Source organism: Octopus bimaculoides, chromosome 2 (genome assembly GCF_046866305.1).
Source record: "Octopus bimaculoides isolate indiv1 chromosome 2, ASM4686630v1, whole genome shotgun sequence".
In the NCBI taxonomy this organism is placed as follows: Eukaryota; Metazoa; Mollusca; class Cephalopoda; order Octopoda; family Octopodidae; genus Octopus; species Octopus bimaculoides.
In genome coordinates this window covers 130,434,864-130,451,590 of record NC_142929.1, presented here as the reverse complement: position 1 = coordinate 130,451,590, position 16,727 = coordinate 130,434,864, and the positions used below count along the sequence as shown (strand labels likewise).

The following is a 16,727-nucleotide window of genomic DNA, read 5'->3' as shown; positions in this document are numbered from 1 at the left end:
TGCTGTTAAAATCATTTTGAAGATAGGTAAAATATGAGATAGTGATATGTAGCCCTGGCCTAGGTTATTTAAAAGATGTATCTAGCTATTTATTTGGTCTGTAGATTCTTGTTTGTAGAACAATCTGCTATTTAATAAATGTATATGTGTATATACACTCACATATATACACAGATATGCATAAGATCGTTACCAGTGTCGCTGGACTGGCTCCTGTGCAGGTGGCACATAAAAGACACCATTTCGAGTGTGGTCATTGCCAGTACCGCCTGACTGGCCTTCGTGCTGGTGGCATGTAAAAGCACCCACTACACTCTCAGAGTGGTTGGCGTTAGGAAGGGCATCCAGCTGTAGAAACTCTGCCAAATCAGATTGGAGCCTGGTGTAGCCACCTGGTTCACCAGTCCTCAGTCAAATCGTCCAACCCATGCTAGCATGGAAAGCGGACATTAAACGATGATGATGATGATATATAAATATATGCTAATGGTGTAAGCAAGTTTTAATTAAAATATTTCTAAAAATTATATTTCATTATGTATGATAATTAACTGTTTTAATTCTTAATTTGTCTCTACTTTTATTTGCAGAGAGGAGATGTCTCAGTCATCAACTGATGTTGAACCAGTAAAACCATTTTTCTCTCAGCTTCTTCAAGCAACTGCTGAAGTTATTGAAGGAAGCCGAGTTCGGCTTGACTGCATTATTGTGGGAAATCCCGAACCTGAGGTGAGAAAGCTCTATTTCATTAACTCTTACAATCTATGATAAAGTTTTCTTTCCAGTTGCATAAGACCTAACAATAAAGTATTTAACTTTATCTTTGTAGCGTAAGAAAATTTTAGCACATTAGAAGCACATGTTAAATATTCACACCAATGTTCCTTGTAACTATTGAATTAACAGTAATTAAATAAGTTCCTATGATTACAAAGGTGTATAGAACAAAAAAATATAAGTGTTGTATGTCTCATGTTAGATTCTAACATTTTTGCAAATTACAAAAGTGTGCTAAATAATCTGGTTTATTTATTTCATAGTAATTTACCCAATGGTCATGAAATGTTAATTGTATTATCTGGAAATAGATACAATGTTTTGGAAATGTCACAAAATTTAAAAGCAGAAACTGTTCAAACTATCTCTAAATGAAATATTCTTTTAAAGAATCATGTTAACATCTCTTCTATTTAATTTTAGGTGATCTGGTATCATAATGATAAGCCAGTGAAAGAATCAAAGGACATACAGTTATTATTTGAAGGTGATAGATGTACTCTTGTCATTAGAGAGGTGTATTTAGAAGATGCAGGTCTATATAGATGTGTAGCACGTAATCCTCATGGTGTTGCTGAAAGTCATTGCAAACTAATTGTTGAAGGTATTTAAATTTTTTGAATTTCTATTTTTCATCTAATATTTAAATTAACTTTGAGCTAAGGTTATATTTGAAAAATATTAAAATATATCTTTAAAACAATAAATCTAGAATTAATATAAACAAATTCTTTCCTTTTTAAGCATTAATGGAAACATTTAGACATGGTGGGTAATTAAGATGCTCTATAATTAACTGTTTTAATATTTTCACTTTTTATCATGATTAGCTATAATTCAGTAACTGTTTCTGTATTGTTATTTACATCAGCCCTTATCTACTTTTCAACATATTATGTATAGCCTGATATATATCATAATTTTCTTCAAAAATGATTTTGGAGCTGATTTAAAAAGAACTGCTAAGTTTAATACAGAAAATTATTCCCCAGAGTATGAGATTTACTATTTAAAAATAATATGTTCTAGTGGAAAATACATATAGCTGGATATATTTTTTAAAACTGAAGGTGTATTTACTCTTGATTTGTTCCTCATTAGTCTTTACATTAAAATAGAATTAGTTTTGAAAATAAAAATTACTTTTGATAAGCTTTCATTCTATGACCCCTTCACAATAAAACTATTACATGCATCATCATTACTGCTATTGGAATACAAATGTAGAATATATCAACCTTATTATTAAATTAAATTAATATATTCTAAAGTTCTTTTTTTGTCAACACATAAATTGATAAGATGTTGTCTATGGAAGATCTTAAAGTGTTATTATTTATATTGACTGTTTGAGATTAAATTTACAAAACATGGAAACTACCAAAAGCTTCAGATAATTATTTAAAAGTTATTTTTAATTTGATTTGTTTTATGTTATTCCACAGAGTAGTCTGCTAATTTCTTTTATCACTTAAAGACAATTGAAAAAGTTAATCCTCCATTAATATATATTTATTACTAATGAGAAAATGATCTTCACATCATAAAAATCAATATATTTTTCAGCTCTGAGTGAAATGAGTGACGGCTCTGGTACAGATTTGGTTGCACCAACTTTCCCAGAACTGCTCACTGATGTAGCCAGCAAACCAGGTGAAAATGTTACTTTGAGATGTACTGTTCATGGTATGCCAATTCCCGAAGTTCAGTGGTTTAGAGAAGGTATATTGATTGAACCATCTTCTAAATATAAGGTTAGTAATATTTATAATGATATGTGTATAATTTAAGGTGCATTTTTGTGAATAATGAATGATATTTATTACAAAGGTTCAAAATGATATTACATAAAACTTCTATGCTAAAATATGAAAGCTTCATATTACCCTTCATGACTTGTTAAATTCAAAATGTCACCAAATACATTATTAGCACTTACATACCTACGAATGTTGTCATTTATGAGTTTGACAATTATCAAATAATTTCACTTCTAGAAATTAGTCAATTCAGCAAATTTGTTTTACATTAGTTAGTATAATTTGTACCATGATGGAAACTGATGAAATAGCAGAGGTGAATATTATATTTCAGGTACAAAATGAAGAAGGGCTATTATTAGATACAACAATTTTAGAGAGGAGAGTAGAATAAGTTCTGTGGGTCAGTTTTAAAGGTGTAGGTATGCTTTTGTAGAAAAGTAGATAAATTCTGTAATAGAGATTGTCGGGATAGATTACAGGATGGTTAAACTTAGAGCTGGGATAAGTAAGATGATACTCACTTTAATCTTTATGTAAATAAGATTAGCAGATGAGCTAAAGGATGAGTTCCTTGTGACAACTACTTCTAAGGTAGATGGCAGAGATATGATTGCTATAAAGAATTCTAATAATCACATTGAAAATCATTGAGATGGATACACTGATGTTGTTAGAAGCTATATATGTCATGAGGATTGAACATTGAATGAAGGTTCTGGAATGCTGGGATTTACACAAATTTACTATTTGGGACCTAAATTTTAGAAACTAAGCCAACCAAATTACCAGTTAAGTGAACCTTTGAACCATATGGTTGTGATGACTAAGTGTACTACTTATGAAGAAGTTCTCCCACTCGATGTTACTGAATTCAGCTTGTAAATCACAAAGTTAGGAAGAACTATAAATAAGTAGAGAAGAGTGCAAAATCTTAAAGAGGCTATAGTGTAGATTAGCTCTTACATAGTACTAGAAAATACTTAATTTTAGTAAAGCAATAGAGACTGATAGAGTTGATTTATTGCAGTCCCATGAGAATAGTTAGTAAATTAAATTGTAAGAAATATTTCACATGCCAGAAAAGAGCAGAAAAGATGTAAATAGATGAGAACAGTTAACACAAGCTATATGGCTGGATAATTGAAATGTTCTGTGATGAGAAAATGAGAAACAAAACTTTGTAACCATGAGATCGTGTGTTTGTAATGTCAAGATATCATGAAGAAATCTATTCAATCATATGAATTTCTACAATGAAAAAAATTCATGGGAGTAAAATTAATGAGATGTTTGTTGTTGAGCAAAAATATGAATAGCAGACACTCTTCTTTAGATAAAGAGACAGAGATATCACCTACAGAGACCATTAGTGAAGCAGTGAATAAAGCAATTAAGGGTATAAATATTGGGAAAAATACAGATCCTTTAAAGTTAGCTACAGAGATTTTAAAAGCATCAAGCTGGAGAGAACGTGATTGGGATCATTATTGATAGAAATTGTATTGTGTTTCTTAACCCATATTTCATTATTTGAAGGTAGCAGTTTTAGAGTTACAGGAGCAAAACCAAAGAAAAACATTCTTCATATAAAATTGTATACAATTCTGAAGAAGTTAGTTAATTTTGACAGTTCTTATTAAAGGATTTGAAAGTTAAATATTTAATGACTAGTTCTAATATAATTCAAATAATTTTTTTCTTTCAGACCGTCTGTAATGGCGATGTGCATTCACTTATAATTCCTGAAACTTTTGGAGAAGATAGTGGCACTTTCATGGTAAAAGCTGTCAATCCTGCCGGAGAAGCCAAATGTTATGGAAAATTGTTAGTTAAATCTGAGAAACAACCAGGAATGGAACAATTAACTATGGTTCGTCGTACAGTTGAGAAAGTAACTACTGTTACAAGAACTGAAGAAATTAAACAGTCACCTCCAGAATTTACTAAATTGTTTCAAGATGTTACAGTGAAACAAGGCGAGCCAGTTATGCTTGAGTGCATAATTACTGGAACACCTAAGCCAAAAGTAATTATTACACATTTTTCTTCCAAATTGAAAATAATTTTAGATTTTAAACCTCAAAAACTCATTTAATTGCATTGCTACGGCTGCTGTTGTATTGCTTATTGTGAGTTAATCAATTTGATTTTTGAATTAAATAGTTTACAATGTTTAACTTCATCCTTCTATTTTATGTGTTCAATTCCTTCCAAGATCGACTTCACATTTTATCCCTCCAAAGGCTATAGAATTAGTAACAGTAATATAACTTTTAAAATATTATGACTTAATTATTGCTGAGTTTTTTTATATTTTTATCCCATGTAGGCAAGTAAACAAAACTTATTTAATGTGCAATTGGTATTATTTAGCAATTATATTTCCTTATTGTGTTTGTTTCTAAATTTTAGGTTGTTTGGCAATACAATGGAGACCTCATTGATATAAGACAACATCAACCATGTATGGAAGGAGACAAATATCGTTTGATCATTCCAAAAGCTAGTGAACGTGATGCTGGAAGATTCACCATTACAGCTGAGAATCCTTCAGGAAGAGCAACATGTTCAGCACGAGTCATTGTTGAGAAAGTTCTACCAGTCCCAATGGAAGCTAGTTACCAATCTCAATTGTACGTTTTCAACTATGAAATGTAGTATTTATTAAACAGTATTTAATCACTTATTTAGTTAGTCACTATAAGGTATCCCTTTCTTTAAATGGTAATCAATCATTTCTCTTAAACTTTGGTACTGTAGCTTTTGAGGAAAGCATATTCTAAATACTGAGTTTTAGCAGAATATTTTGAACATAAAGAAAATGTAGCTCTTTGTTAAGCAAGAGATGAACAAAGTAATGGTAAACTTTAAGCCCAGATTCAATCATTTACGTGTGTTCTTTTGGCTTACAACAGCATTTTCAATATTCTCTCTCACACTCTGTCTGTGACTTTGGTTACTGATGTCAGTCACAAAGTGAACACTTCTCCATGCTATATTTATCTGCTTCCTTAGCTTATATAGTTTTAAAATCAATGTATCCCTTAATTTTCCAATAAGTACACACTAGTTTAATGCTAAATTCCTTCATGCTTACCACTACATATCACAGTCCTAATTCATGCATATTTAATTTAGAGAAAAATAACTTGAATTCTAATCCCAAATTAACTTATTTATCAGTGTAGAAGGACAAACTTATACATGCAACATATATTTTATATGTACTGGTTTAACTTATTGATCAACAATCAAAATGGAAGGAAGGACTGATGTTTAGATAGAAAAAAAATGTAAATAAAGCTTTAGATATAGTTGAATCCATAGATTTAGTAGGTTTAGCTAACTTGAAAAATATAGTGATTAATCAAATTCTTTTCAATTTACTCTAAAGTATAAATGATTACATCTGATTTAATAAAATTGCTTGTAAAAATCTTCTTTGCTGAATTTTTAAGATTATTTACCTAAAAGAAATAAACCTTTTGAGTAATATGTTATATTGTTATGATGTTACAGTACTCGAACAGTCACTCAATCAGAAACAAGATTAAGCCGTATAATTGCTGATATGCAAGAAAAGAGCATGTCAGGAATGGAACATCATTCTACTACCATTACTACACAAGTACCACCAAAATTCGAAGTAATGGGTGCACCTGTTGCTACACATGATAGATTTGCTACCTCCATCACAACTGATCTCGCCCCACAATATCAACAAGTAGACCTCAGGATTGAAGTTCCCATCCCACCAAAATTCCTTCAAGCCCTCAAAAATATTACTGCTCTTGAAGGCACCAAAGTCACTTTTGATGGTGTTGTTACTGGTAAGAATTGCATTTCAATGGTAGATTTTAATTCATTTGTATATCATTTAATAATTTGATAATTTTAAATTGAAATATCTTTAAACTATTCAACACAGCAAAAATTAACTGATAAAGTAGTACTAAATAGTGTTAATATTTAAAATATTTTCAAGATATAAACCTTGAATTTTTTTTAGATATATGTGAAAAGCATTAAATAAATCTTTTACCTCCAAATTTTTCGCTCAACAGTTGTAATCTTCATGTAATTTTAATGCTTTTTTAATAACTAGTTATGTAGGTGAAATGTTTTGTTTCCTTTTTGCCTAATGACTTCATTGAAAACTGTTAATAGTCTTCACAAAACAACAAAATTCTGTATGCAAAATTTCTCTGAAATAGACTTAATATATCCTATAAAAAAAATAAAACTACAGTTGTGAGTCTGTTAACCCTCTGGATTATAGCATTTCCTAATCTTTTTACTCTTGGTGAACTCTTGAAAGATATTCCATGTTTCAAGGAACTCATACATAAGAATTAATATATATTTTCCCTTCTTTTACTACTGTTCCTTCCATACATCCACCTGCAATAGTGTCTACTTTGTTACACTCTCCAGTTCTATGCTCATACAACAAAAAATATGTTCCTCTCAACCTAGAATCATCACAGACTCTCTCTCTTTCGTAGTCTCCTTCACTTATGGTTTGAAATTTAGTACAATGATCATTCCATAAAATATTATAATGGATCTTGTACCTATAGGGATTGTATAAAGCTTATATATAGAACATTAATAAATAGAATATTAATTCTTTTGGGAAAGCAATCTAATAAGAATCTTTGGCTTATTATGATATTTAAAAGTTCAAACATTTCAATTTTTGCTTGAATGGTTTTGTTTTACTTCAAGCTAACAAAATACTCAAAATTAATTTTAGGTAAACCTGAACCCAGTATCAAATGGTATAAGAAAGATAAGGAAATTACTGACGGAGCAGACTTTGAAATTTCATACAAAGATGGCCGTGTTTCTCTTACCATACCAGAAGTTCTTGAAGAGCAATCAGGCCAAGTTACTTGTACAGCATCTAATTATGTTGGATGTGCATCAAGTACTGCTGAACTGATTGTTAGAGGTAAGTATTATAAATTTATATTAACTAAATTTCTACTTTGGTACATGGTTTTTATTTGTCTTTGATAAAAATAATGAAAAAAGGAATTAAATTACAAAAGAGACATCCCCTATATTAAGGAAACATTCACCATCAATCTCTGGACATTACTATCTCATGTCCAAGGACTTATAGGGTTGGTTACCGTGCTTTCATGGTGTATAAGTGATCAAAATCATAACATTCCTCTTGAATGGGATGGGATGCCAGTCCATCACAAGATCACTCATTTTCCTGATCTGAGTAGACTGGAGCAATGTGAAATGAAGTGTTTTGTTCAAGAACACAATACATTGTCTGGTCTGGGAATTGAAATCACAATTGTCCAATGATGAATGCAACACTCTAACCATTAGGCCATGCACCTTTACTTATTGAAACATTGCATCCCTGAATATCTTATCTTAACATGAAACATATTTTCTATTAACTTTGATGTTCATGGAAGTAAATGGGAAGTATGTTTTACATTATGAAATTCTATGACAGAGCACAATTTTGAAGAATGCAATGCTTCTGCAATGTGGGGATAGTGGAGGATGTCTATCTTACATTTTAATTAACAAAAATTCATCATTCATGATGACACAAGTACTTAAAAATTTTCAAAAGTTACATTGTAATTTGTATAATTTTTTTAAAATAAATTGTGTATATAATTAGTTATTAATAAATTTATGTCTAATGATTTTCATATTTTATATTTTTTAGCTTCCATGATACCACCATCTTTCACTGAAAGACTTCAAAGACGCCAAGTTAAAGAAGGAGAATCTGTAAAATTAACAGTTCGTGTTGCTGGCACACCTGCCCCACAAGTCATGTGGTATAGGGAAGGATCCCGCATTGTTAGTTCCCCTGATTTTGAAATCATCCAAGAGGGAGATATTCATACTCTCTACATTCCAGAGGTTTTCTATGAAGATTCAGGAAAATTTACTGTCAAGGCTAAAAATCCTGCTGGAGAAGCAGAATGTATGGCTGAATTGAGAGTGCAAGGTAATCTAGATTTCCTTATCTTTCAAAAAACACTTTTATTTCATCATATAATACCTAAAAATTAAATGTAGCTTTCTAATACAATTGCTTAACTATTTCCTATATAAATGAAATAAAATTTCGTTGTGTTTAGGGAGAGTCATTATGCCAATATTGTTAACACACACACTGGTTCAATTTCACTCCTTTATTATTAGTCAGTTGGTTAAATATCTAGCTGTTTGTTCAATTTGGTTAATTGATTAGTTAGTTGGATATTTAACCAATTGACTAATAATAAAGGAGTGAAATTGAACCAGTGTGTGTGTGTTAATAATATTGGCATAATGACTCTCCCTGAACACAACGAAATTTGCTTCAACACACGAATTTATGTAAAGAATCTTGCAAACCAGATACAAAAACAAAATAAAATAAAAGCTTTACAGATATAGAAGAATAGCTTTTATAAAATTAGTAAAGTTTATTTGCCAATGTTCACATTCAATGTACGTTTATATTTTTGCAAAAATATATATTTTGATCAAATTTTTATAATGAACTTCTTTTCTTTAATATAGCACCACCACCACCAGTAGTGGAGAGTTTTGCGCATATCAAACCTGTTGTGCCTACACATCAGGCAGATGTTTACATGCGCCCAGTTGAACCACCACAGCCGATTCAAGAACCTGTACATCCTTCACCAATTAGACATGTACAAGCTCCTGTTCCTAAACCAGTTCCTAAGCCTGCACAAGAACCTGCTCTCAAACCTACACATAAAGAGAAACCTGAAAAACCTTCTCCAATAAAAAGTGTACAACCTCCAGTACCTGTTCCTCCAGCTGATATTAAAATGGATGTGGATGAACCGGAACAAACTTTGCCACCCTTTGAAAAACGTCTTAAACTTTTTGACCAACCAGCTGAAGTACAAGAACCTGTGATTCCAGCTGCAGTTAAACCACAGATGAAACCTGCTCCTCATCTCAAGCCGTCTTTCCCTAAGGTACTGTTTACTTTTAGTTCTTTTATTTGAACTTCTAATTCATGATTAAAGGCTATCTTTGTAAAATAATTCTTTAACAATAAAAAATTTGCGAAATTTGCCATTTTTAAGGAAAAATTATAAAACTTGTAATTGCTGAGGCATATAGTTCTATATAGTTTTAAATGTTGAATTGAAAATCACTTATATTATCAGCATTCCATTATAACTTCTAATTTGAAATTATTTATTTTAACTGTAACAAAATAATTGAAAAATTATTGAGGAGTGATATCTTTATTGATATGAATTAACTGAATAAAAATCTGAAAAATATCCACCCTTCCATCTTCTTCGCCCACTATTCCTGAGAGGGCTGTTTAAGCACCTCCTTCATAAGATCCTATCAGAAGCAAACATCATTAAACTTTTGGGCTGGAATACCAAGCATGACCAACTGAGACTATGGATATTAACCAAACATCTTGTTCTTGGTTTATTCCTAAGTCTCTTGCTGAATGGCTTGACTTGTTTCTTTCCTACAACATTCTAACCACATGTTTGTAGTACTTCAGCTGTGACCTCTCAATGCAGAGAAGTAGGAAGTCAAATATTAATACCAGCCTCATGCCTAGTGTGAACAAGATCACCAAAAGCTGCAATATGCAATAAATGTCATTAAGTTATTTCTATTCTTATATAGAATGATTATGTGGTACAATTAATTGTTTAAGATAATTTTTTTTTATTATGCACTCACTAGTAAGGTTAATTAATTGTAATAATTTTATTTTCTTAAATTCATTTTTTATAGCCACTTCAGAATGTTACTGTCAATGAAGGTGAAAAAGTAATCTTTGAAGTCATTATCACTGGAAACCCTGAACCTGTTGTTAAATGGTTTAAAAATGAAAAGATCATACACAATTCTCCAGATTTTGAAATCACATATATCAATGGTGTCAGCAGACTTGTAATTGCTGAGGTATTTGCTGAAGATTCTGGCCAATACAAATGTGTTGCTACAAATGTACAAGGTACTAACACATCCACTGCTTACTTAGATGTAAAAGGTAGGTATTTTTTCTTTCTGGTAATGATTTTTCTTGCACATTTCTTCCTAAAATTTCTTCAGATATCAGCAATATATGTTACCAATTTCCAATTCTTGCCTTTTTTTTTTCCAGAACCTATATCATCATCAGAGGAATCTCCTCCAGTTTCTGCAAATGTACCTCAAGAATTACCAGTATTAACACCTGTACCAGTTGTGCAAGTTCCTACTGCATCACCAATTCTGGGAGTTAGAAAAGTTCCTTTCAAAATACCATCACCTGCTCCAGTTCCCAAGCCACCACCACCACCACCTGTTGCTGAGGAACCATTTTTAGAACCAAAGAAAAAACCAACAGTGAAGTTTGGTGCACCTGTTACACAGCCTCCAAGATTCATTGAACCATTACAGAATGCCATGCTAATTGAAGGTATCAATGTGATGCTTGAATGTACTGTGATTGGAAAGCCTTTCCCACAAATTATGTGGACACATTTTGGACTTCCAGTTATTGAAGACGAAAAGTAAGCTTAAGAAATATAATTTTAAGAATATTTTTTATAATTTTTTATATATTGTTTGCAAATGATTATAAGTTTTACTTGTAAATAAATGTAAGAATATAAGAAAATTCCATACAGCTATATAAAATCACAATGATACTTGGTATTTCATCATGGCTCTTAGATAAGTATTGTAGTTCTTAGATATATTTTTTCTAGTTATCAAACCATTGTTTTTAAACATTGCCTGAAGAACATACTAGTACAGTACAGCCAAATGTGACCTACAAGCGGGTATGGCATGGAAATATGTATTTTGCTTTCGCTACTTATTTTAAGTGCCTGTGTAGTTGGGAGCAGACCTAGGCACTCTCTTGACCTCCTCACCTTTGATCCACCAGAAAGTCCAAAATATGACAGCTGGAGGGAGAGAGTGATGCACTGGCTCCTGGCTGGTACTCATTACAGCTGAGTAGACTGGAACAATGTGAAATGCTTTGCTTAAGGACAACTCATGCTTCCTGGTCCTGGAGTTGAACCCATTACCCTATCATCACCAGATAAACACACTAACTACAAGGCCATGTTATTTCATGATAAATATATTACTTAAGAATTATTGGAAAAAATAATCTAGCATTCATTAGAGCAATTTTTGTATTCAGTTGAAGGATATTTAATTTTTAATCATTCTTTTGTTTGTTCTTTCATTAAACCTATCTATTATTTGTCTCTATTCAAATTTTTATATTTCTTCTATTTTAGCCACCATGTTTATACTGATGTAGTTACAGGCCGTTGTACCTTCTTAATTTCTAAAAGTACATTAAGAGATAAAGGTGATTACACTTGCACTGCTCAGAATATAGCTGGTCAAGACGCTACAAGTGCAGTTCTTGTTGAAGGTAAGCATTTGATATTTTGTGAAAGAAAATTGTGAAAATATGAATGCGTTTGGAATTCTACTGCTCACCACAATTAACTCAAGTAGAATTACACTTTCTTCTAAAGTAAGATAATATCAGTTTAGTAGAGGATGATGATAAATCATTTCTCTCCATATGTACAAATACTTAATTCTATAAAAACCAGATAGCAAGATCTGCCTAAGTTTCTAGAGTTGGATGTCACAACTTCAGTAATAGTATTGACTTCTGACTCGCTAATGCTGCTTTCTTTCACTTTTAAGCTCTTGGTTAGTGTATTTACTTTTGTTGTTGGTTTTTTTTTTATGCCTGGATCTCGTGGATTAGATTCACTTTATAGTTCTGTCAAGTATTGAAATGTTATTACTATTACCTTGTTGGCTTTTATTTTTATGCAGTAAAAAGAAAGCTCGGGCAATTAAATTTTTTTGTAATATTATATAATACCTTTGATGACTGTTTAATCACAGCAGCTTTGAACCTAAATATTTGAAGTAATTATTATGTGGAACGAAGGATATAGGATAATTACTGATGAAAATTTTTGGGGTTTGGAATGCAAATTTCCCATTATTAAATTCTAATAAATAAGAATATTTTAGCCCTATTTCATTATTATATCAACTGAAGACACTATTAAATCTAATTGTTTCTAATTGTTTCTACAAATAAAGATTACATGGGTGTTTCTTGTTTTGTAAACCATAGTATTTCTTCCTAATTTTGTTGTACACCTAGATTTATTTTATTGAGTGCTTTCTTTACTGCATACACTGCAATATACAGAGAAATACTTTATCATTCTACTTGCTCAGGACAACTTGGGGCCTCCAAACAAAACCTGTTTCTTTTCTATATGTTCTATTATTCATTTATAAGAAATGGTATCTTTTTGGAACCAAGCACCTGAGGTAAACGGGGATAGTTTGTTGTATAATCTCTAACACTATTGTTGAAAACTTATAAAATGAGGAGTTGTCTTTTCCTTATCTATTTGTCAAAAAACATTCTGTTATCGAATTAGAATTAAAAAAATTTGGAAACATTATCCTCAAAGTACTTTGCAGTCACCATTGTTGGATTGGTTATACATGATTATGTGTTCTTGTGTGGTGGTGGTGGTGGTGATGAAAGTGATGATGCAATATATTTTTATATGCATTGTGCATACACACACACATACATGCATTTAATTTTGATATTAATTTCCTTTTGATATATATAAAATTCTTATTGATATATTTTAGAAATTGATAATTCAATATTTAGAATAAAGTATCCTACTGGTTTCATTAATGGTTTATCAATCAGAAAAGCAACCTAAATTGTTAAAAAAAACAAACTAATTTTTGTTCTTCTTTTTCAGCACCAAGTGTTCCCAAGCTGATTGATGGAATTGACCATGCACCTAAAAAGCCTGTACCAAAACCTGAACATGTACCTGTAAAGAAAGTGGATGACAAATTAGCAAAACCTGCACCTCAGGTAAAATGAAATTAATTAAAAAAAAAATTAAAGTAGGATTTCATAATGTTCATAATTTAGTTTTTAAACTTAAACTTGAGTCACAAGACAAATTCTGTTTCAATTTCAATAAAAACACCATACACTTTACAACATATCTTGAACACTCCCTTCTCATTTGTTTAACATAAAACAGTGTGTGTGTGTGTGTATAAATTAGTTTTAGACTGAAATGTTTTCATTATGAGAGTTCAGCATTAAAAAACATTTCTTCAAAAAGTTAGTACATGGTTTAAAATATCACAGAAGATACAAGGTACTTCATATTTTGTTTCACTTTTAAATTTGTAAGTATTTGTAGCATATATGCTTCATGTGCTCTCTCTGTATACTTACACACATACATATATACATATGTGTGTATATATATATATATATACACACACACATACAAACATATGTATATATATATATATATAAGACTCTGGTCAGAATTAATTATGTCTATGGAAATCTGGGGAATGTTTTATTTTCGTGGAAGACAAGCAGTTGCTTATGTTTGCAAGTCCCCTCTCTCCACACTGCTGATGTTGTGCAAGAGAAATACCTCATGTTGCACAAATAATTAATTTAAAATTCTATTGAGATGAAAAATTGTATTTTTATCTATGTAATATTTGATTTTCTTCTAGAAACTATATTAAGTTTCAATTCTTTGTATTCATAGGATTTCAAGAGTTCTGCTTTTGAGGAACGTCTGAAGCAGGAAATTCAATTCCGTGAGGGAAAGATTCATTTCACTAGTGACGTTGGAAGTACAAGTGAATATGATTCAGAACATCCCGAGGATAAAGTATCTGTTGGTAAAGAACATCCCAGAATAACACAGACACTGAAAAACTTCCGTTTAATTGAAGGTTCAGATGTAACATTTGTCTGCAAAGTAACTGGAAAACCAAGACCAAAGGTTTGTTTTTAAAAATTTATTAGTTTTGAATATATTTTGATTGTGTAATGAAATGCTTATTTTGTTGTGTTAACTCCTCAGATCTGATGCAGGGGTTCAGCTTCATCATCTTTAAATGTCTGTCTTCTATACTGGCACGAGTTGGATGTTTGACAAGATCTAACAGGCTAGAAAACTATGTCATGCTCCAATGTCTGTGTTGGCATGGGTCTACTACTGGATGCCCTTCCTAATATCGAATATTTTATAGAGTGTCCTGGGTGCTTTTTTGTGGCACCAGCATTAGTGAGTCACCATGTGGTTCACAATAGTAGGATTCTGTTTGACTGAGTAGGACTACAGTAGAGAAGGTGGAAAATTTTATGCTAGATGATAAACGGAAGGGACTAGAACAGGTTTCTTGCTGCAGAGATGATACAAAGCTGCTCATATTATACAAAAGTGGGAAGGAGTAAATCGGGTAAAACTGGAAGAGAAATAAAAATGATGATGATGATGATGATATGGTACCAGAGTGGGGCTCTGGGAGAAGAAGAACTAGATGGGTGGGTGGGTAGTCATTGCAAGCGTGTAAGTAGAGGATATTTATTATCTTCCCATTTGTGAAACAGAGGCACCTTAACAAATCACTCTTGCCAGTTTTATACCACTCACTTTCAACAAATAGCTGGGAACCTGTAACATTTTACTTTCTTTACCTCAACTATGCTTTTACTTTTGAATATAATTTCTGCTTTCGTACTGCAAATTAAAAAAATAATATTTTTATATCAAAGAATTCAAAGATTTTTTCTGTGAAGCAATAGGTGCTTTATAGTTATTTCCATTTTTAAAAATTCTCATTTCATTTGTATAATACTATTTCTGTGAAGCAACAAGGGAGCCTCTAAGTAGTCTCTTGACCTGACAGATATACCAGAGAAAGTATTGACTTTCATCTGTTGCTTTTAGAGGATGAGAAATATATTAGTAAAATGTATTGTTGAATATAATAGTCATTCACTGAATCAGATTCTTAAGTTTCTTGCTGTAATTGTGTAATATTGACAATAACGAGTTTCTCAATTATGCATAAATTATTAGAGTTACTGAGAAGTGGAAAAAACATTTTAGAATTAATCCCTTTCCACTGATCATAAGTATAACAAATGAAACTGTTTCCATTGTACAACAAAGCTACAAATCTTGTTTGTTGGTGTTTTATAAAGAGACAACAATGATATAATTTTTTTCTATATTTCTATCTAGATTGCTTGGTACAAAAATGGTGTAAGAATGAAGCGTTCAGGACGTTGTGACATGAAATATACTCATGATGGTTACTGTACTCTAAAAATTCGACTTGCCATACCAGAAGATGCTGGCCACTATACAGTGCTTGCAGTGAACTCAACAGGAAGGGACACATGTTCTGCAGAACTCTATGTAGATTCTGTAGGAACTATTGATGCCACTTCATTTGTTGAACCAGAAACACTAGAACGAATGCTCAAAAGGTATAAAATGATATGATATTTTAATGGATTATATAAAAAAAAATCACAAAATTATTATATTAGTTCTTTTATATCTTAATATAACTTTTCAAAGTTAATTATATTTTTGTTTGAAAGCAAGTGACAAATATTACATTTTTACCTGATTTGAACAAAAATCATAAAATTATTTTATTTGCACTGTTATATTTTAATTTAACCCATTAAAGCAACAGTTAATTTTATTTTTGTTGAAAGTAATTGATCCAATTAAATAATCCATAGACAGTAAATTTAATAAATTTATCCCTTTCTTAATTTACCTATTAAAAGTTCTTTAGAACTTGCATATCCCTTTGAAATGTGCTGCTAGCCAAACATTCACCTCATCTACTTTCCATAACTCAAACACTACAAGCTAATAAAACTCCCATCAATTTTATAATTTTTGTCTTTAAATTATAATTATTATTTTTTCTTTGATAGAGACCAAGATAAAATTAATCAAAGTGCTGGTGGCGGTGGAGTTTTTGAAAAAGCTTCAAAGCCCGCCTTCCAAGTTATACCAGAAAACCAAGAAGCCCGTGATGGTCAAACTGTAAGATTTGATTGCCTTGTGACTGGACGACCGTATCCTGAAATTAGTTGGTACAAAAATGAAATAGAAATGCGTAGTGATGACTACCACAAGGTAAGATGTTTTCACTGAACTTAAATAACCACTGTGCTTAATTCTAAAACAATTGTTGAAGGCGTTTGTAAAATAAATATTTTAATCTATCTGAAGTTTTAATCATTTTATAACGATGTCTATTCAAATTCATTGCCTTAAAATT

At 31.2% G+C, this 16,727-nt stretch overlaps 1 protein-coding gene across 1 annotated transcript in view; it reads left to right on the top strand.

Annotated features, from left to right (window-relative positions):
• LOC106877301 (uncharacterized) overlaps window positions 1-16,727 on the top strand; it is a 449,889-nt gene that overhangs the window by 45,516 nt on the left and 387,646 nt on the right. The window contains exons 27-42 of the mRNA XM_089338059.1: window positions 591-729; window positions 1,201-1,381; window positions 2,344-2,531; window positions 4,246-4,566; window positions 4,953-5,173; window positions 6,060-6,370; window positions 7,297-7,494; window positions 8,245-8,532; window positions 9,093-9,523; window positions 10,317-10,575; window positions 10,690-11,080; window positions 11,825-11,964; window positions 13,352-13,470; window positions 14,177-14,416; window positions 15,665-15,912; window positions 16,378-16,582. Of these exons, the coding sequence (XP_089194185.1) occupies window positions 591-729; window positions 1,201-1,381; window positions 2,344-2,531; window positions 4,246-4,566; window positions 4,953-5,173; window positions 6,060-6,370; window positions 7,297-7,494; window positions 8,245-8,532; window positions 9,093-9,523; window positions 10,317-10,575; window positions 10,690-11,080; window positions 11,825-11,964; window positions 13,352-13,470; window positions 14,177-14,416; window positions 15,665-15,912; window positions 16,378-16,582 (3,880 nt within the window). The remainder of the gene's footprint in view (window positions 1-590; window positions 730-1,200; window positions 1,382-2,343; window positions 2,532-4,245; window positions 4,567-4,952; window positions 5,174-6,059; window positions 6,371-7,296; window positions 7,495-8,244; window positions 8,533-9,092; window positions 9,524-10,316; window positions 10,576-10,689; window positions 11,081-11,824; window positions 11,965-13,351; window positions 13,471-14,176; window positions 14,417-15,664; window positions 15,913-16,377; window positions 16,583-16,727) is intronic.